The sequence below is a fragment of the Cricetulus griseus genome, chromosome 6, assembly GCF_003668045.3.
Source record: "Cricetulus griseus strain 17A/GY chromosome 6, alternate assembly CriGri-PICRH-1.0, whole genome shotgun sequence".
Lineage (NCBI taxonomy): Eukaryota > Metazoa > Chordata > Mammalia > Rodentia > Cricetidae > Cricetulus > Cricetulus griseus.
This window is the reverse complement of record NC_048599.1, coordinates 106,076,907-106,098,656: the sequence shown is the minus strand read 5'-3', so window position 1 is coordinate 106,098,656 and position 21,750 is coordinate 106,076,907. Positions and strand designations below refer to the sequence as shown.

General features: G+C 40.6%; 1 protein-coding gene across 2 annotated transcripts in view; it reads left to right on the top strand.

The window, feature by feature from the left end:
• Cers6 (ceramide synthase 6) overlaps window positions 1-21,449 on the top strand; it is a 248,229-nt gene extending 226,780 nt beyond the window's left edge. The window contains exons 9-11 of one of the 2 annotated variants that reach the window (XM_027420253.2): window positions 12,470-12,626; window positions 13,366-13,389; window positions 15,930-21,449. In XM_027420253.2, coding sequence (XP_027276054.1) covers window positions 12,470-12,626; window positions 13,366-13,389; window positions 15,930-16,082 — 334 coding nt within the window. In that variant the 3' untranslated portion in view covers window positions 16,083-21,449. The remainder of the gene's footprint in view (window positions 1-12,469; window positions 12,627-13,365; window positions 13,390-15,929) is intronic. The other variant, XM_027420254.2, reaches the window with a different exon arrangement.
• Window positions 21,450-21,750: the final 301 nt, after the last annotated feature.

The following is a 21,750-nucleotide window of genomic DNA, read 5'->3' as shown; positions in this document are numbered from 1 at the left end:
TTTTCATCAAGACCCTGGAAGTTTCAACAAGAGCTTATCCCTGTAGAGGAGGATAGGAAGGAACTGGAAAGAGTTCCAAGTGCTCCAAGCAATCCATAAGCACAGGCAGTGCTGGGACAGTGGGGACACTAAGGTCTTCAAAGTTCAGGGTGGGAATAAACCGTTCAACAGAATTGGTAACACACAGAGAGACATTAGAAGACCCATATCATCACCATATCTCTACGAGGAGTAGGTGAATAAAAAGTTATTCAGAACTATTATCCAAACTTTCAGGTTTTAAAGGGCCAAAGAGCTGGCTCAGCTGGTAAAAAGCACTTGTCTGATAACCCCAGTTCAATTCCCTGTGACAATTAATGGCAGGAAAAAAAAGTAACCAACTTCACAAAGTTATCCTTTGACTTCTACACTGTTAATGTTTTTGTTTAAATTAGAGATTAAAAAAAAGTGGAGCAACGCAAGATGAGACATATTAACCATTTTATTATAAGGCCCAGCAGAGTAGGGAGACTAAGAGAGAAGAGAAACAGAGTTAATGGCTAACCGCCATGACCGTGGCCGTAGAGAGGTAGAGAAAGCGCGTAGGTGGGAGAAGAGAAGAGAAGAGCAAAGAAAGACAAACAGAGAGAGAGTGAAGCAGGGAAGTTGGAACTTTTAAAGGAAGACTACGCATGCACACTTAGGTTCCACGAATGCCCAGAGTCCTCACGCAGGCTGTAAATGCGTGGTGGGTGATGTGGTGATGGCACGTCCCTGTGCATGCCCTGACTGTTGTCAGGGGGTGGGGTCTGTCTCTTAAAGAGGTAGAGACGATCAGCATTAAAGCCTGAACCTTTCATACACATGTTCTGTTGCATGCATGTGTACACGCCAGTGTAGGCACCCACACAAAACACATACACCGTGTACTAAATATAATAAAGTTTTAGATTTAAAAATGTGAAGGGGAAATAGACAGCAAAAGGAAGAAAGGCTTTCTTAATAGAGGCAATTCTCAAACTTGTTTATATATTGAAATTGTCTAGGAAGTGTTTTAAAATTCCAGTGCCCAGGCTGTCAGGGGCTATGTTTGTGTGGCAGCAATCAGAGCCAGCCCAGCAAACCCAGGTTTGTGCCTGAGAGGGAGAGTGTGGATAAGGGGAAGGCTAGCTGCTAAAGGGGTTAAGAATCCAAGACAGAGACAGGATAGCTGTTGGGAGGGCAGATTCAATCCATACTGAATGTGCCCCCTAGTTTATTCTTACACCATCTTATGTATTCAACCAACAGTGAGGACAAAATGGCAAAAGACTTCTATTATGCATAAGGGGCAAAGAGATTTACCTCCCTTAGTCCTGCAGGTATTTGGTAGCCACACCTGCCATGGGCCTTCAGGGTTAAGAGTAAATGCACCTGGGCCCAAATCTGTTGTTATTTAGATAAGAGACATTCCCTGCCAAGGCCAGAACATCCTGTAGCCACCAAACTAATGTCTTATGGACATAGGGCATTTTTAAACTCTCTGACCTTTAGTCAAAATGAAATGGACTCCTTTTCATGGGTCTTGACACCTGGCTATCCTCCAGATTATGAAACTGTACTCCTAGAAACCGGTCAGACACCATGGGTTTGACTCTGCTAGGAAGTTCAAATGGCAGAGTGGAGAGAAAAAAAACAAAACAACAAACAACTGTTCTGTTTAGCAGGTTTTTTTAAGAATAAGGCACATAGCCAGATTTCTGACTTCTTCAGAGAAAGGAAAGTTGAATGTTACAGAGAAAGGCACTGTTACAATTAAAAGCTGATTCTATTGTCTCAGTACACATGTTGCATATTATCAGGCATCTTAAAGTTTTTCCAGTAGCAACCCATTTTAACCCAGGAGATTTTTGCATGACTAAAGGCGTATAAAATAGGTATGCATCTCCAACATTTACTCATGATAAAGCATAAAGAAATTTATTTTAAAGCAGTTCTTTTCAATTTTCTGTAGTTTGTGATCTATTAAAGATTGGAACAAATTTGCACACTAATGGAATGCATATACTTGTATGTTTTTGCATACAGAATCAAGTCTTGACTGGACACTTAGTATTGCAGGCTGTAGATATCCTCCATGAGCCCCAGAATTTATGGATGCTTTGGTTTTATATTGTCAATGGTGAAAACACTATTTCATATCAATTTGTAGAACAAAGCAGCAGAAATACGTTTAGGGTCATTCTAGAAATTGTTAAAAATTCTGTTCTGATCCCAAGACAAACTCAATTTAATTTTTTGTTCATTTTCAACGAAGCTCATGTCAACAAGTGAAACAGCAACTTGTAAAATCAAACCTATATGGGGGCTGGAAAGTTGGCTCAGCAGTTAAGAGCGCGTGTTGCTCAGGTTCAATTCCCAGGACCTACATGGCAGTTCACAACTTCATATAACATCAGATCTGGGGAATCTAGTTTCTAACCTCTGTGAACACTGTGGTACACATATACACATACAGGCAAAACACTCACACACATCAAATAAATCTTCAAATTTTTAAATAATAACATAAAATGAGATATTCTAATGTGATACAATTCATTGTAAATTTGATATTTACATACTGAAGAATGACAGTAGTCAAATATCGAAAGACCCTGTTTTCTGTAATTGAATCATTCTGTTTCTATATAAGCAGAGAGCTTTCTTTGTATAGTAAAATCCCTGCAGCTGACAGTGTACAATATTCTCCAGGCTGAGCTGAGGGGGCTGCAACAGTGCTCTGTAACACTGTGTGCAGACATGTTGTGAGTTGAGAACCAAGGCTGCAGTAAAGTCATGTCATGAAACACAGCCAAGTACAGACAGAAACATCTCCTGTTCATTACACATTTGGTTTGTTGTTGTTTTGTTTCGGGGGTCTTTAGTTTTGGGGATCTTTTCACAGTCAGTTACAAGCCCTCACATGGGGTCATGACCCACAATTTGAGAAGCTGTGATATATGATACAGACTTCCAAAATATCATGTATATTTATCAACTAATCAAGAAGGGTTTTTTAAAGAAAATAATTATAGAAAATGTGTTGTATGCCCAAGTCCAGGTTCATAGTGGGCAATGGAGGATTTGGGGCAAGAACACAATGGAAACATGAATACACCATATGAGTAACTACTTGTCTTATAATTTAGACTGTCAAATATAATCAGTTTCATAAGATCTTTTCTTTTCTCATGACCAATATTTTGACTATTTTAAACAAGCGATATTACTTCCAATTAATGCAACCATTGGCTCACCTCTTGCCCACACAGTACAACTGCACTACTGATGGATTAATACACAGTCCCATTCTCAAGAGTTTACAAATACATGTAAGACAGCCAGACAGGCACAGTAATATTGATGTAGAATGTCTTAAGCATAAGCAAGGGCTTGCGCTGGCTAGGAGAACAAATACATCCACAAGGATTTGTGAGCAGCTCAGCAGGGACCTGCAAGCCTGTATTCAAAGCAGAATGTAGCTTGGCATCACTTTATGCAAAGTTTGCCTTGTGAGAAGTTTCAACTCATAGGAGAAAAAAAACAAACAAAACAAAAATCTTGCAAGGCTTGGAAATGAGTATGTAGGTGGACTGATTTATGACAGGGTGTGTCCCGTAATATCAAGTTACAGACTCCATGCCACAGTCTTGCACACCCACTTAAAATTAGATACAGTAACATAAAAAATCTATGACTAATAGCTTCCAGTTTTGTTAGATTGAACAGCAATATGAGGAGAGGACTGGATTCTGAGTTCTGGGGCTAAGTCATGCCTAGACAGCCCTTTGCATTCCTTGTCACCTTGTCAATATGGAAGCTGCAGATGCCCTGACAAGGGGCTTGGTGGGGCAACTGCACCATGGTTAAGTGAGTGTTTGCTAGGAATCCCTGTAGCTGTTGTGATCTGCTGAAAGCTAGTTACCCTGCATCAGAGTGCTGGAGCCAGAGGTAGGAAAAGCTTTGCTCTTGTAAATAGAACATTTGCTTGAGTCCTTGAGTGTTTCTTGAGTTCCTCCTAGAAGTGCGTCTTTATCCTTGCCTTCTTTGTTTGCTTTCTTACTTTACTCACACAAAACAAAGCCTGTGATTTTTCTTGGCCTCCTTAGGCTGGATTCAAAGTACCGGTGAGTCACCTTAGAGCAAAGCATTGCATTTGTCTATTGGAATTTTTGCATGAAGAAAGCAACCTGGAACCAGATGTCACGAAGCTCTTTATGTTGTTTGCCGAAGACATCCTTAGTAATCACATTGTCTTAGGCCTTTGCCTTGCAGATGAGGGAACTCAAGTTTGTAAAAGAATAGTAAGGCACCCAATTGGCAAATGCAAGATCTGAGCCTAGAACACAGTGTTTTGACTTCTAGTGGAATCGTAATGTGCAAACTGTCAGCTCTTTTCTGAGGAAGCCCACATCTGCCCACACTCTCAAACACGCCTATTGTACTCTACAGCAATTATTCCAATAGTTAACACCACTTCAGTTATTTTTTCCAGAATACTGTCTTTGCTTGTCAATTGCCTTGTTATTATTCAATGCAGTTTTTCCTGTCTTATTTTTCTTTCAAAGTTGTAAACCCTATAAAGGCAATTTTTCATATCAAAATCTCTGTGTTTATTCTTCTAGAGTTTTGGGTTTGGCTTATGATTTCCTCTTAGTGTTTTAGCATCTCACAATTCTGTTTTATTGTGGAGTTAAGTCTTTGTTTTTTAAAAAAAAGTTTATCATATCTCTCTTGCCAAGCAAAAAGCAATAGAAAATAAGGTACGGAGTATACTCCTCAAGATAGGCCAACAACATGGCTGCTCACTGTAGCAGCACTTGCAAGATTTTGAGAGACATTTCTCTAAGATAAAACATAGATTTATATCCTAGAAACCTTAAATAAAAACAGAGGAACTATCACACAGAGAGAGATGGGGATATACATATATCCAATATGTATGTGTATATATGTGGAGGGAGAACACTGCCTACAAAAGTTTTGATAGCCTAGGTGCCTAGATTAAAGTCAGTTGGCTCCCTCTTTCCTGCCCACACTCCCTGTAGATGTATGGAGGTGGTTTGGGGAAGTTAGGCCATGTCAGGAAGGGTACCCTAGAGCAAGGGCTCATAAGACAGGTCAGAGTTTTCTTTTGTGGAGATGCTGTGTGAGATATTGAGTCAGAAACTGGAAGTACCAAGGACCAGAGTCTCAGAGCCAAGAAGACATGTGGCATGAGGCAGGAAGGGGCTAGGAGCAGCACATGATCTTAGCTGCCAGCATGCCAGTTAGTGAACTTGGATTTCTTGAGGGTCCTGTGCCATGTACACTAGAGAATATATATGCTACATTTATTATAACACTTTTTATATACTTAATAAGTGATACATATCCAGTTTTTTGAAAGTTTTAGTGATTTCACCTCAGCCTCCTGATGGTTTAGTAGCGCTTTATCCAGAATGTTAGTAACCAGATGTTTCAGATTTCTAAATTTGCATAAACTTCATAGCTGAACCTCTCTAATCTGAAAAGTCAGAATGTTCCAAAACCTGAAACTTTTTGTATGTAATGGTGGTGACCAAAAAGTTTTGATTTCTGGGCATTTTTGATAATTCAAAACAGGGGTGCTTACCATGTAGCTAATCTGCTGTTTTAGGAAATCATTTCGGGCAGGTTAGGACATCTCCCCTCTAGCTCTCTGTGAGGCCCATGCTAGGGCTAACAAGATACCTGCAATGCTCTATGCAGTTTCTAAGGGAGTGCTAATTCTCTTTGAGCATATCAAAACAAAACAAAACACTAGGTGGAATTTGATCCCTGAACAGTTAGTACAGAGACAGAACCCTCCAGGAGAACTGGGGATTTGGGTACAGCCCTGTAATCCCAGCAGGCTGACACAAAAAGATCATACATTTAAGATCTCCTTGAACCACACTGCAAGACCTTGTCTCTGAAGGAATGAGTCCCATGTCTCTTCTCTCCTAGCTCTCCCCGTGGCCACAGGAATCAGCCTTATGTGCTTCTCCCCACAGCCCCCTAATGTCAAGGGTATTGGCAGGTTTGTAAGCCTCCACCTTTCCAAAGAGAAAACCAAAGTAAGCAGCAGAGGGCTGACATGCCTGTTTTCTGAGCTGAACTCAGAAAGAGATCTTTGATTTTTACATCGTTAATATTTCATCTGTGTCAGGGTGGTAGTGAAAGGCATCATTCCATTTTTCAGTAGTAGAGGTAATTACATTGGGATTTAAAGGTTAAATGAATGGGTCAAGGTGGGGGAATCAATTAAATCAAACCCACTCTGGTCATTTAGGCAGGAAAAAAAGAAAAAACAAACAGAATACGACTATTAGAAACTAGAGTATGAGACCAGGGGCTGTCTCTGAAAGCCAGAGCAATAGCAGTCAAAGATGTACAGCCCACAGCCCACGAAGCAGCTCCCTGTGTGTACTGCCCCTGCCATAGGATGTCAATGGCTTGGCTCTGAGAATAAGCAAAGAGCAGGGAACTAGAAGCAGAGGAGAGCTGGGGATGTGAGTTAGCAAAAGGGGCCTGGGGGCCCAGTGCAGTACACTGGCCATTCAGATCTCAGCCCTCTCCAACTCCCAAACCCAACCTTGAGCATGCTAGTTATACTCTCTGGGCTTCAATGTCCTGTCTGGGAAAATAGAGATAGCATGTACTTACTGTGGGAGGAAAATGAGGATTTACCCTAAAACCTTCCATGAGAATTAAATGAGTTTATGTGTAATGCCTGAGCCTGGTTTCTAATGTACAATTTTTGATAAATATTGACTCTTGTACCTATGAGATTCAAACTATATAGAATTCTTATGGAGGTACTGAAAGGGTAAAATCCAACATTGTACATAACATACCTGACTACTTAGCAATACTAATTCCTCAATGAAGAACTCTTAATAAGGGAAGGAGTGAAAGTCTGCTTTACCAGTAGGGAAGTGTCAACAAACTACACGGGTAAAAACAGGCCTGCTACAATCATGCTGGAAGACCCAACATGGCTAGGGAGACTCAGACTAGGAGATGAGGAACAGAGGAAGGAGATGGAGTTGAGAAAACCTTCTGCTCTAGCCAAGAAGTCACCAGTCACAGACTTACTGAAATATGAGAAGGAACTAATTCTTCAGTCCAGCCAGGTCTGACTAAAGTAAGACTATTTGACTGAAATGTCTGATTTGTAAAGAGGTGGGAATAAATCAATACATCCATTTCTAAATGAAAGAGTGGTTGGTTGAGGTTCAAGTTCAGATTCCTGTCAAGGATAAAGAAACCACATCCATGTTTGCCACAGACTGACAAGCAAGGGGAACAGTTGTCCAAGGTGATCAGGCATCTGACTCTCAAGCTGCCCTCCCAAGATAAAACCCTTGCTGGCTGTACCAGCCACATGGAGAAGTCCAAGCTGTGAGTAGGTGCCCTGTTAAAAGGAAGTAATCGCACTCATACCTTTCAGTACTGTTGAAGTTGTGAATGTCCAACATTAAACTATGTTATAGTTTAAGCCCAGAGTTGTTATGGGTGGGAGGGCGTGATGGAGGAAGGAAAAGAGGGAGGGATTGAGAGACAGAGACACTTAAGTATCTGGCCTTCAGATTTTCAGCACCTGTAGTTTCTGTTCAATATAATTTTAAATGCATGCTTGTTAGCAACCACTTTACACGGCTTAACATGCTAGCTAATTAGGTGACTGGCAAATTTTTGGTAGGATCTACTTTTCATTTAGGGCTTTTTTTTGAGATTGTATGCACATTTATATCAGAAAAAACAAAGCATAATATAAACTTAATTCTCTCTGGAAATCTGATGTCATGACCATGCAGAGGAGCTGACGTTGAGAAACCTAATGTTGGCTGTGGGGACATTCCACCTCTCAGAGTGTCTTCTCTGGCATGTGGCATTCTTTGGGATGACACTCTGTCTCTGTCTCCTACAGAAAAATCTTGGCTCTCTTTGGATGTTCAATGTGGGCCTAATTACTGTTAAATGATTCTCAGTAGAGATCATTCCAGAAAACACAAGGCCCACATAGAATTTCGTAGTGGGAATAGAGAAAAGATAGGGCAGAGAATGTTGTCCATAGCTAGGAACCACAGTTTCACCCAAGACATCCACCCAGCACTGGGGACATAGCTCAGCAGTAGAGTGACTGCCTGCCATGTAGAAAGTCCTGGGTTCAGTCCCCAGCACTGGGGAACAAATTACCTGTAACATTTGTGCAGTAGGACCTCCTGGGCTGTCTTTAATCTCTCAATTACCATGTGTCCCTACCCTCACATCACTGGAATACTTCAAAAACATGTTGGATGGCACTAAACATGTGAGAGTTTACCTAACTGTATGTAATAAAGATAGAAAACTTAAATTTGTAAGTCACTATATGAATGAAATATATTGGGGGGTGACTCTGCTAGATGACTGCCACAGACTAGGAGATGAGGAACAGAGGAAGGATATGGAGTTGAGAAAACCTTCTGCTCTAGCCAAGAAGTCACCAGTCACAAACTGTCTGTGGCAGTTTCTCCAAGTCCCCCAGAATCCCAGTGTAAAGAAAGAAAGCAGACTGCTTTGAGTTGTATTGGTATTCTAGATGCTAATGAAAACAGCAGTAAATGTTTTATTAAAATAAGATTGCTCTGTGGATTCTTTGCTCAACAACAAAAACATTATAAACTTTTCTCCAGCAATATATGCATTCTGCCACCACATTCTATATGTTTGTTTCAAAGTCACATTTAAGATAAAGTATCCATAAAAGGTAAAACTAGAGTAGAAATCACTGTAGGGCCAAGTGAATTCTATTCTTAACAATTCATTAAAATCTGTTAAAGTAACACACCCCAGCCAAACTATGTGGTCAACAAAACATCTGCTTATCTCTAGGGAATTGTGTGGGCTCCCTGCAGGCACCTGTTCAGGCAGACCTATATAGCAAGTTACACAAGAACTCCTTCATCCCATTGGTTGATGAGACTCTTACAAGGAAGGGTTGTCAGTGCTGGGTTTGGCGGAATGATTCCATGGGAGCATGCTTCCTGTGTGCCTGATGTCACCTAGGGGTTACGTAAGTCTAATCATAATGAAAATAAATAGATAGATAAATAATTAAATAAATAAATAAATAAAATAGAAAGGTCTGTGCCTGGCTGACCCTTGTCTCCCCAGACTCTTACCTTGTTAAGACAGCAGTAGAGGTTTGCTGTTACTTGGGAAAGAACTATTACTTGGGAAAGAAAAATATTATTTTCCCAAAATTAATACATTGAATAGAGACTTGGGGGGCCACACCCTGATACCACCACAGGAATTACACAGACAAGAAATTTCAAGTTGATAGTGTTCATGCATGTTTTGTTTGACACAGAGAACTCTCTCCATTCCATTTTAATAGGCATAGGATTCACATCTGCAGTAGAGTGCACAACCCTCCAGGATACAGCTTGCCGCATGCACACATTTGTACATTTTATGTATTCATAACCCATACAGTCACTACCCAGATAAGGACATGAAAGTTTCCAGGATCCCATCAGCCTCTGTCGTCCCTTGCCCTGACCAGTCCTTGCTGAGAAGAGAGGCGGCTACTCTTCTGGAATTGTCACCATGGGTTTATAATGGCACCATCACAGTACATATTTCTAGGCCTAGCCTTTCTGAAAGAATAAGGCCCTGTCATCGCCATTTTAATAGCTTGTCCAAAAAGGGGGCCATTTGCTCAGAACAGTCTAGGTTTGCTGTTTTTCAGTGTCCAGGTGTCATACATTAGCCATCTCTGCTGGCTTTCCTTACCAAGCTCCCGTGGAGCTGTATAGTGATTATATTTTCCCAAGTGTCTCTGCAAGGTGCCAGTCAGTTTTCAAAGAAATCACATTATTTTTGAATGGCATCTCTGAAACGCCAATGGCTGTCACAGCAAAACTGATGCATTCTAATGTAGCTTTTCTGAAATTAATGAGTGCCATGTCACCAGCCACTGCTCAGATTAAGCCATGTATGACATTGGTGAGACAGGCCCCCAACTTGTTTCACGCTGCACAGAACAATGCAGATAGTGCAGCTGTTTATACAGCCACTCTTGCTGTTCAAACTCAGTGAAACTTAGTGTCGGGGTGTAGAGGTGTGTGTCAAGAAGCAGAGCTAGCTTTGTAGTCAATGTATTGCTATTATCCCAGACGTTGCTTGTACTTGTTCACTAGTTGCTAGATAAACCAACTCAAGAGTCATTTGGCAAATATGGTACTTCCAGGAGTTCTGAATGCAGCTGGAAAAAAAAAAGATATAAGGTGCATGGATGCCTCTCCCACAGCCTTGGCACTGAGCCTTGTTTAGACCTGATGGTCCCTGGTCTGCAAAGGGACATTTCAAGAGACCAGAGCCACCTAGCACAAACAAGGCAGCAATATAGAGATTATTTATTTCAGTGTACTCTTTCTCAGAAATAACTAGTATTTTTTAAAATTATTTGTCATAAATTTGGAAACATAGAAGAATGTCAAGAAAATACCAAATTCCATGACCCGCCGAAGGGAATCTCATGAGTTTTAATATTCCCTCTCCCTCCTTCCCTCTGTCCCACCCTCTGTCCCTCCCTCTCTCTCTCCTTCCCCCCACCCCACCCCACCCCATGACTTTTTCCGCCATCATTAGAAATTCTTGAAGTATCTTTCATGGCAGGGAAGTTCTGAATTGTTCTGTGGAGATGGTTAGTGTGGCAAGATTAAAGGCAGAACATTAGACACTTTGTAGTCCAGAATAAGTTGTTGAAACTGGGGGTGGGGAGCACACTTAGGTCTATTTTGCATTCTTTTCCCCTTGAACTCTTATGCCACCAGTGACAGTAAATTCCCTTTTGTAAAGGGAGGTTTTTTGTTTGTTTGTTTGTTTGTTTTCTTTTTTAACCTCTCTGAAAACAGTCATTATGCTGTTTATTTAAATTCCATGTATATTTTCCTTCTGACCTTGTGTGAGTGGCTCCCACCTGAAATCCAGGTGCAGTCCACCCCCTTAGCCATTTGATGCCTGCCTATACATCCCCACCTGTACAGTCTGATTGGGCCCAAGCAAAATGCTGCCATTGTGAGTGATAAAAATGCAGCCCCGTGACAACTGAGGGAAGGGAAGGAGTGACCCGAGAGTCATGTGGGGAAGCAGGGTGTCATGTGACTCTGTGGCAGCCACTAGGATCGAGATGACCTGTGGATCTCCAAGGCCTTGAGAGCAGCACAGGCCAACTGCAGCAGAGTCCTGTAACCGGACTGTTGCTCGTGGCTGCCCCCTGCTGGGTCTTGTGGAAGACTATAGAGCCAATTACTTTTTTTTTCTCCCGTAACTCAAGTACATATTCCAACACACTTTTAAAACTAAAAATATTCGTTATACTCTCATAATTTTTGTAAAAACAAGCCTTTCAACTACTCATATCAAGGTATTACATTCAAATGATGTCTTTCAATTGTCAGTTCTTTCCCAGGGGAAGAATTAGAAAATTAAGAGCCCTCTAATGGAGCCCCAAGCAGATGCAATCCTGGCTGGCTCTCATGCATATTCTAATTGCTGCGGTGTGCAGCATGTGGTCTGCACTGAACTAATGTTTAAGAGTTCACCTTATTTTTTTTTCTTGCTGTATAATTATTGGGTAGTGTTCTTCACACTACAGAAAGCAACTTCGAAGATGACACAGGCCGTTTAAATTAGTTGTTAGATAATTACATCCAAAAGAAGAATGGAATTCATAGAGGAAGCAATGAGTGGCAAAAGAGAAGGAGAAATCTACCAGATTCAGGAATTTCACTTCTGTGTGTAGAGCCAAAAGATGTATGCTAGAACAGATACTTGTATGAGCCCAAACTCTTAGAAGCAATATTTACAATAGCCAAATGATGGAAACAAAGCCAGGTGTCTGCTGGTAGACAAGCATACAAAGTGTGGTATGTACATAGACTTCAATAGGAAGGAAATCCTGATCCTTGGTGCAAAATTAATAAACCTTGAGGATATTGTGTTGATAGAAGGAGCCAATAACCACTTCTTCATGATTCTACAAATAGACCTTAATAGCTCAGCTCACAGAGGCAGAAAATAGAGTAGAAGTTCTCTGGGACAGAGGGTCGAAAGCTACTGTTCAATGGGTCCAGAGTCTTCATTTTTCAAGAGTTCTTCGGGTGGGTGATGGTGGTTGTTACCCAGTAATGTGGATTTTCACAATTCCAGTGAAGTGCACAGTGTTTTAAACATTGAATAGCTTAAAATATGCTGCTCAAGATAGAATGGCTGCAGCTCACACCATCAGGGCACTATTGCAAGAGATGACTCCTCAGTACCTGCTTAACTTCTAGGCTGTCTCCCCAGGAAGGGAGGGGCAGTGGGGGAGACTGTTGACCTTGTGCTCCCTGGAAATCACTAGGACTCTTTTAGAACAGAATGAAATGCTGTGTTCAGTAATGGCTTTTGTTTTTTTTTTTCTCCTCTTCAGGGTGTTAAATACCACATTGTTTGAAAGTTGGGAGATCGTCGGACCTTACCCTTCCTGGTGGGTTTTTAACCTATTGCTGTTGCTAGTACAAGGATTGAACTGCTTCTGGTCTTACTTGATTGTAAAAATAGCTTGGAAAGCTGTTTCAAAAGGCAAGGTAAGCTAAAACTCACTTTCTCCGATATGTCCCAGAAATGTCAGGGTATTTTTGGCTCCTTTGAAATCACTTATTTCTGATTTCATCAAAATCAGTGTTATTCCTTCTAAAACCACGTTGAAACACAAACCAAATAATTTTCTTCCCATTAGTTCATTTTTAAAGTTTCTCTGTTGCTTTGGGGATGCTGACACCCAGCATTTACAATTTGAGATTTAATGACGACATACTATTTGCTGTGGATTTTTCCCCCTCTCTTTCCCTTGAACTTTCTCTGATTGTTTATAGTGAGCAGAAATTTAATTTAATAATTTGTTTTAAGGATTGCTTGGTGTCATGTCCACATTTTTAAGTGGGACTATCTCTCAAATGGAAGAATAAATACATTGATGACTTCTCCAATAAAATTGACTTGTCTCTGTTTTAAAATGGAATCATGGTGCCAGGCGTTAGTGGCACACACCTTTAATCCCAGTACTCGGGAAGCAGAGGCAGGCAGATCTCTGTGAGTTCGAGGCCAGCCTGGTCTCCAGAGCGAGTGCTAGGATAGGCTCCAAAGCTATACAGAGAAACCTGTCTCGATAAACAAAACAAAAAAAAATTAAAATAGAATCATGGGCCTGGCTTAAATAAATCTTCCTGAGCCCCAGCCCCTTTGGCTACAGCAGTGACATTTCCAGATCTTTCTTCATGATGTTTTCTTCATTTTTTTGTTCTCTTCCTCCTGCCACCCTGGAAGGCTGGGAAGTGGAACCCTTTACATGTAAGTTTCTTGTCTTCTCTCTTCCTGTCCTGGGTACTTTTGCCTGCTGGAGGGGTGCTTAGGGGCTTTGTTCCATGCATTTTCTTTCATCTAACCTGCTGTTACTACTGGAAGCTTTGTGGCAGTTGTAGTTTCGATAACTGCAAAAGATACCAGGGAGTGTTCTGCCATTGCCCCTTTATATGGTGAGCATGTAAATCTTGCTGGGCCAACAGGGATGGAGACGTTTCTTCTATTGGTGCCTAACATGTTGGCTAAGAGACTGAAAGAGATCATTGGAAGTGAGAAAAACAAAACCAGTTGATCCATGTGGTGCAGAAAGGAGACCTGGGCTACATATATCCTGATCTTCAGAAAACAGAGTGTAGCACTTACCCCTCTGCCCTCAGCCAGACAGGTCCACAGGCTCAGCCCTTTCCTCAGGAGACATCTGGGAAACTTGTAATGATCTATGAAACCAGTCCTCAGCATCACCACCTATCTAAATCCAAAATATTTCTTAGGAGATAAAGTTCATTTTGCCCCGTGACTTATTATTCTTTAAGATGAACTCATGTTTCTTTTGAAATTGTTCTTGCCCTCATTTGGACACAAATTAAATCAACACACATAGTACTGGGAATATGATAATAACTAAAGATGAAGGCTGTGGTAGATTAGATTATTTGTATCCTTATAGCATTACTATTTCTACCAGACCTGTCATCTTCCCTGTAACTGCTATTCCTTCATCTCTGTGAAGAAGTGATCACTAATTAAAATCCACAGCTTCGGCTTCAGGGCTCCCTCTCTGCCATTGCTGCTCTCACCTAACACAGTAAGATTACTCTTGTCCATGGGCTCTTCCTGTGCATTATTTTTAGACATTCTAAATTGCCATTTTTCTTTGACAGTATCTTGACTATGGATTTTTCCAAATGTAATTTAAAGTAATCTTACTAGGCATGCAAATTAACACTCTCTGCATCTCCAGTCCTACATTAGTACCTTAATTTGTGACTAATAGACTTATAAATATAGCGGGGCTTTACAGTAATACTGTCTATATGACTCATGCCTTTTAAGGTGAAATATTCTTATCCAGTCATTTGTTGCCTGGGTATTTAAGTTTGTTGTTCTGTTTTGTTTTTGCGTGAGTAGTCCATGTGAGCTCAGTCTGACCTCAGAGGGCTTTGAATTGAGGATCTTCTGTGTACAAAATCTAGCCCATTGCTGGTTAGACTGGAACAATAGTATTCAGCATTTACTTCTCCCATCTCTACCCACCTGCAAATAATGACGTCCTCACTCTCTAATGGCTTCTGGGTAGTAGATTTCTCACTCTCCGGTTGATGTGAAGGTGGTGAGGAGAGGATCTGATATGAAAGGTTCCCACTAGTTCTGAACACCTTCCAGAGACCCCAACCAGCCTCCCTGCCTAGCCCCTGGAGAATCACTGAAGACCAGGCTGGAAAGATTCCCATGAAGCCAGGCCAACAAGATCCTCTGGCCATCCAGCTTAATAATTATGTGGTGAATGAAACTAAGCATGTTGGTAGATACCTAGAATCCCAGCACTCAGGAGGCTAAAGCTATTTTGATGCACAGTGAAGCATGGTATCAAAATAGAAATGGACTGTTTAAGTAAGAATGCACTTCCTTGAAGTTTTTAAGCCCTCCAGGTTAAAATGCTGGCTATAATTTAGACTCACAGAGGAGGGGATTCAAATTATTATGGTTTTAAAATCAACATAGTGTTTCCTTGCTACATAGTAGAATTTCATGTTAACATATAGACATATATCCCAGTGTCTTACTTTGCTGTCATCATTACTTAAATGAAACTGAATGGAAGATTGAAGAAATTGGCACATAGTAAAGCATTTTTGAGGATTTGGCCACTATATTTCTTCCTGGCAAAAACTGAAGCCCTTTCTCATCTAGAGGATCTTCAGAATGCCGTCTGGCACTATTTGTTATTAGGTCACTTCTAAAATAAAATTTCAAGGTAATTTTAGCAAAAAAAGAAAAGGAAATTAAATATAAAACAATGAATTAGAATGCCAAATAGCAATGATTTACTTTAATGATTTGAGCTAGTGTGTGACTATTTCTATTAGCATGGTAATTGAGAGTTAACCTTAAATAATTGTCAAGGAGAATGTGGTTATTAGTGAGTAAATTGACTCATTTTGCACCCAGTTCCTAAAGTGACATCAAGTAGCATAGATGCCACTATCACTATGGGAAAGGATGGAAATCATGGTCTAGACATTCTCCATGGTGAAGGATGACCTTCAGGCTCTGTTATGTCAAAATTCACTTACATTGTTCATAGCATACTTTGTTGCACACATTATATCCTTCCAGCGAAGAGATCATATCACCTCCTTGATCATTCTCCTCTTGGCTTTTTGTAACAAGTGAAACAAGAACATTCTCCTCTTGGATTTTTGTAACATGAGTAAGTTCATCCTCATGTGAGGTTGTGTGTGCTGCTGGGCATGCCATACCCTGCTGGTCCTAGGAGCTGGTTACACTCCCATTCTTGTATTCTGCAGGTGTCCAAGGACGACCGGAGCGATATTGAATCTAGCTCAGAGGATGAGGACTCAGAACCTCCAGGGAAGAAACCACACACCTCTACAACCACCAATGGAACCAGTGGGACCAACGGTTATCTCCTAACTGGTCCATGCTCCATGGATGATTGATTACCCCAAACTATAAATTCTCAACAAAGTGAACTGTTTGTTCCTGGAAGTATTTAATAAGTTGCAAATGCAGTTCCTTTCATGATATTTCATCACCAGAGACAAAAGTTAGGATTCTCAAAGCATTCTGAATAGTATGCTGCCATGTGTCCTGTCTGTGAATGAAGACGAAATCCCATTGTCTATGTCGGCATGCTGTGTGTAACTGACACAAGGGAACGGTGTTTGCATTTGTCTTAGTATGTTATTTATTTTTTATTTGTTTGTAAATCTGTGGACAAGCGAGGATGCCCTCACTCCTTTTCCTCTGGGCTCATGACTCACTGTGAAGGAGATGCTCCATCTGTTTCTACCCCTTTCTCATGCTGTAGTCCAGTGTGCCATGAGAATCAACTTACTTTAGAGCAAGTAAACCCCATGCAAGATCCTCACACAGTTCCCAGTAGGTTGGCTTTCTTTCTGTTCTGCATCCATTTTACAATTGCCCATATTGTCGGTGACTGTTGTCCCATGTGAGTCTAAACAGGATGAACCAGGTGTTATAGTTGCCACTCTTTGTGGTCAATTAGCAGTTGAAATGAAAGAGGATAGCTATTAGGGGACTTTGGAAATTTATATGAAAATTGCTTTGGAATAGTTTATCTCTTGTGTGGTAGATAGTTAGGAGTTGACCTTGTTGGTAGCAAAGTTATTGTGCCCTCCAGTGAAGCCAGTGTTCTGATTCTGAAACATATCACTTGCTTAAGATCACAGACACAAAGGGACACACATACTGGGGACTTGCTCTGTGCTCTGGGAATCACATAAGGATAGCAACTGATTTCAACCAGGTCTTGCCGTAACTCCTACTGTATTAGCCCGGTCTGCTGTCCTGCCGTATGAAAAAGAAGCCGAGAATGTTTTGAAGCAGAAAAAGAGAGTGAGTCTTTTAAGAGTTGGCAAAGACTACCTTCTGTGCAATGCACTTTGTTGCCACCAGCTCTCAAGAGAAAGCCCTATCTAGCATTAGATTTGTTTTTATTTTGCTGAGAAAAATAAATCCAACGGGAGAAAGACCATTTACCCCTTGCCTTTCTCCTTAAGTGTGTCCCACAATGACTTTCTTGTTGCTAGAAGCATCAGGCCTGCACTGAAAATGTGTTTTATTTACTGCTGTGAAGACTCATGGGGGCTCCTCAGAACTTTCATTCAAGTGGAGCTATTTCCAGAAAAACAGCAAAACATCTACTGAACAATGGCAGTGACAACTATGAAAAAAATTACCAAAGAGTAAGTTCATGAGCGCCTCCCACTCCCTGCCCACCCAGGGCATTGTCAGTGGTATGGGGCTACGAAAACCACACAGAGAAGCCAAGGGTTTTATCTCATCTCATCTTTAGTAAAAAGGGAAATAAATAGTAATACAAATACTCACAAGTCAAACATCACCTAAATCAGGAATAAAAAGCAATCAGGGCACCAAGTAGCCAATAGCAAAATGCTACAGTGCATGTGTGTCCTGCCCAGAGCCATCCACACTTCATTTGACTTTTTTAAATTAAATCTTCATAGCCATGTTTTGAAGCCTGTGAGTGAATAGTTAAGAGAAAACTCCCAAAGAACTCTTGCTGCAATGGTAGATCTTTCTCCACCCAATTGCAAAACAGTATTTTTCTGGTATGGTCCAGATAAAGATTTTTTAAAGCTTGGAAACTTGTCTACTTGTTACTGTGAAAGACAGTGCAACGACTGTATGTTGAGCCTTGGTTATTAACCAAAACAGTTACATGTCTAGGAGTGAAACTTGGAAGTGTTTTGAGTTTTATGAGACCAGTGATAAGACACCAAAGGTATTGTTAGTAATCAGAGGGTTTGCTCAAATGTAAATAGACGAGAAACAATAGCAGCGTTGAGAAGGTGAACCCTTCTTGTCAGCTGAGCCAAGGAGCATGCCTGGCTTGCAGCTTGTGTTAAGTGACTGGGCACATCCTCCCAGGGACGAAATCAACTTGAGACGCGTGGTGTATTTGAATTTGAACCAGGTGACCCTTTTTAGCACAGAAGAATTATAATATCAATTTGTAAATTCAGAAAAAGTATGTAAAATGAAGTAAGTTGATTCTGTCCATCTCAAAGGCAATTCTAAACCTTCTAAACTAGGGACATGGTTTCTGACTGACACCATTAGCTTGACTGGGTCTTCTACATGTCTGTAGATTTTTGTTTCATTTTACATTCTAGAGAAAATAATTCTGTTTGGCAAATTGAAATGGAGTTTGTATTCTATTCTGGAATAGAATATTAATATCTCTGTCTACTGTTCTCCCATAGTGACCAGATAAGACTGAGAAAGAGCACTGTGTGAGGAACCAGGCCATAGCTTTCAGAAGTATGACTTGTAAATCAAGCTGTAGGTTAGTTCCCAGTGGTGTTCTCATTAATTAGCTTAGCCTGTGATGACGTCCCCTTCCTCCTGGTTGCATTCAAATTTCCTAGGGTACCAAGGTGTGTGTAGAGAGGACACTAGAAAAAGTAACTTTTGATCTCCAATGTTATAGCTTACCTAGATTTAGTGGGGGAAACATAGGAAAACAAGTAGAATTTGGCCTTGAGTCAGTCAATAATTGATATGTGTGGTTTATGTCTGTATATGTATGCTTCTCCAAAAACCAGTAAAACCAAATTATTAATGATTCATCTTCATCCATATTCTTGTCATAAAAAATATATTCACATGTACTATAGAAACTTCCCTTCTCCTTTGTTTTGCTTCCCACCTGTTGAAAGTAGCAAAACCCTTTCAGCCTCTTATCCACAGAGGTCCCTGAGACAGAATTCAGGTCCTGGAGCACCAGCTGTCACACATAAGCCAAACTCAGCTCACCATCTCAAATTCAGTATCAGTATTGTGGATCATTCAAGTGTTTGTTGTAAAAATGCAAATGATTGCCATTTAGCCCCAGGCTTCTAATGCTGCTGAACTGCCAGACAGAGGATGTCCCAAATCCCCATCTGATTGTGCCACTGGCATCTAACAGAGATGAACAAGGCAGAAAAGGCAGGGAACAAGCAAGACTAGGTCAGATCTTTAGTCCATATGATAGGTTGAATCTCAGAATGTCATATTCTCATGTGAACACAGCAGTATACTCAGCTACAGCACTGCGCTCAAGAATGGGCTGCATGTGCTATCGTGTTCCCAAAAGATGGTGACACAGCCTCGGTACCGAGAGGCAAAACTTTCTGCTTGTATGTAAGTGCACTCAGTGATGCTCATAGAATGACAAAATCAGTTAAAGACACATTTCTCAGAATGTGTCCCTGTTGTTAAGTGACATAAGACTATACTTGGTAGAGTTTGAGTTTGAGCAAACTGAATGCCTTCCTTTATCTTAGCTAGAAAGGGCCACAGAACCATCTATCTACCTTGCATTTAAATCTCATTGTTATTTGGGCTAAGTAAATAGAGACTTGGTTGTAGTTTGCCTGTTAAAAATGACTTCATTGTAGTTTATCTATGTCTTTGCTGGCAAGCTCTTGTAAGAGAATGTATGGGCACTCTTGATTGTCTCCAACCCATTCCTCATCTTGCATTAGTAATCATTTGGGTGGAAATTAATGCCAAAGTTGCCTGGATATTTGAGTGTTTTTCTTACTTTGAAGTGTAAAACGTATACAAAATTACCCCAAAGTTGTCTATAGGTCCTTTGACCAGTATGGGAGATGACATCATTATATCCAGAGGAGCTTCCCACACCTTTGGAAATATTAGGTTAAGTGTTCACATGTATGTGGTGTTTGTGGTCTTAAGGCTCTCACATGTTTATTTTCTTGTCTTTGGTGTATTTCTGCTTAGGACATAAGGAATTATATAGCCCTGAAATGTTTCTAACATCCAAATGAGAAAAAAAGTCCATTAAGATAAAAGTCAGCCTGAAAGGAAAGTGGTCACATGGCTCTTCCAGATTCTTCTGTACAAAGAAATGGAGAGAGCTCTAATTATTGCTCTTGCCTTCAAGTATGCCGTCCCTGGCCTGAATGATTGCAAGTAGTTCTTAAAGAAAGTGAAACAAGACTTTGTCTTAAATGTATGCTTCCCAAGATCAGGTTCCCTTGCTGAGTTGAAATTGTGCGGGTCTCCAAATGCTATCGGCTAATTATCAGTATTCTACCAATCATATTTTAGTTCTACAAACTAATGGGCCCAAGGAGGGCCCTGTAGTTTGCCTGTGTGTACATAGCATCAACTTGCCCTTTGGGGGCACCAAGTAGATGTGAGAGAGCCCTGGCCACAGCTGTTGAAACTCAATACTCAAACCTTTTATGAAGAAAATTGGATTGAAGAACATAAATCATCATAAATAATGGAATCTGTAGACACCCCAGTGAGAACCTTGGCCTCTTGCATGATTTTGTGACTTGAATTTAACCCAAAGCCTTTGAAATGAATGCATTGACAGATGGGTTCATTGAGGCCCTACCAACTCTAAGAAATTAAAAAGGTCTCTGTATGGTTGGTCATTTTCAGGGTTGCCAGGAAGTGATAATAGGGCTCCAGTCGCTTTAGCCTTCTGGAACTCTGGTAAAAGAAAGCCAAATGCTAACTTGTTTCTGCTTTCAATTTACTGGTGACCATTACATCAGTTCTTCCCACACCTCCTCCTCTGCCTGGTCCATTTTCCTGGGAGGGAAGAAAACTGTGCCCATGTATGTGTGTTTCCTTACCACAGGTCCACAAATGCTTGACTTTCTGTATTGTGAGTTGTCTAGGAACCAAGGTACAGCAGCAGTCATCATAGTTTCTATGTTCAGTGAAAAAATGGATTTCATTTCATATTTCTCATCCTTTTACCTACAGTAAATGTGATAAACTATCTGTAAAACTGTTCTTAATGTGAAGAATTTTTTTTAATGTTGGCTACAAAGCTCTGGAGTAGTTATGCTATGATTCTGGAACTTTTGCTCAAAGGTAAATTAACATAAATGTGGAAAAACACTCCAGTTTGCTTTCCCCTGAGCTCACAGTTTTCATCACTCCTTTGCCCAAGTGGTATTCATTTACCGTCATGGCCTTTTGCTGTCATAGAAAAGGATGGTGGTTAATTTGGGGGTGTGTTTCTCTTTTCCAGCTGCCAGTGAGGACTGGGATAGGTGATGGAAGCTCTTTGTTTTGTTTCTAAAGACAGCTCAGTGCTTGAGCATCTGTCAGAACTGAAATGGTGTACCATTAGCCAATTAGAATTACTCTGTGTACCGTTACTGTGTTTTGCTGATTTTTATATGGAAATATAATTATTATTCATTCTTGATCTTTGGAAGTAATCATTATTATGAGGATCATTTTACTTTGGAAACACTTTCATAATAAAGATAAGCATTCAGAGTACAGCACAAGTGTCCTTTACTGTAAGCGCGACCCACTGAACTGGGAGGACATCACACATTCCTGGATCGGAGCTCAGCATGCAGTCATTTTTTCCAATTCTCCAAATAAGTGTGATCACTGAGCACTGGGGTTGTATCATCCTGTGACATGCTAAAATGTCTCCTTGAAATCTAGGCTGCAAAATCTTCAGTGTTAAATCTTATATAACACTCCATTCTGGAGTCATGATTTATAGAGAAAGCTATTTAAATAGATCAGATGGTGCTGATTTGTTTTTTTTTCCAAATTGTGAAGGAGACACTA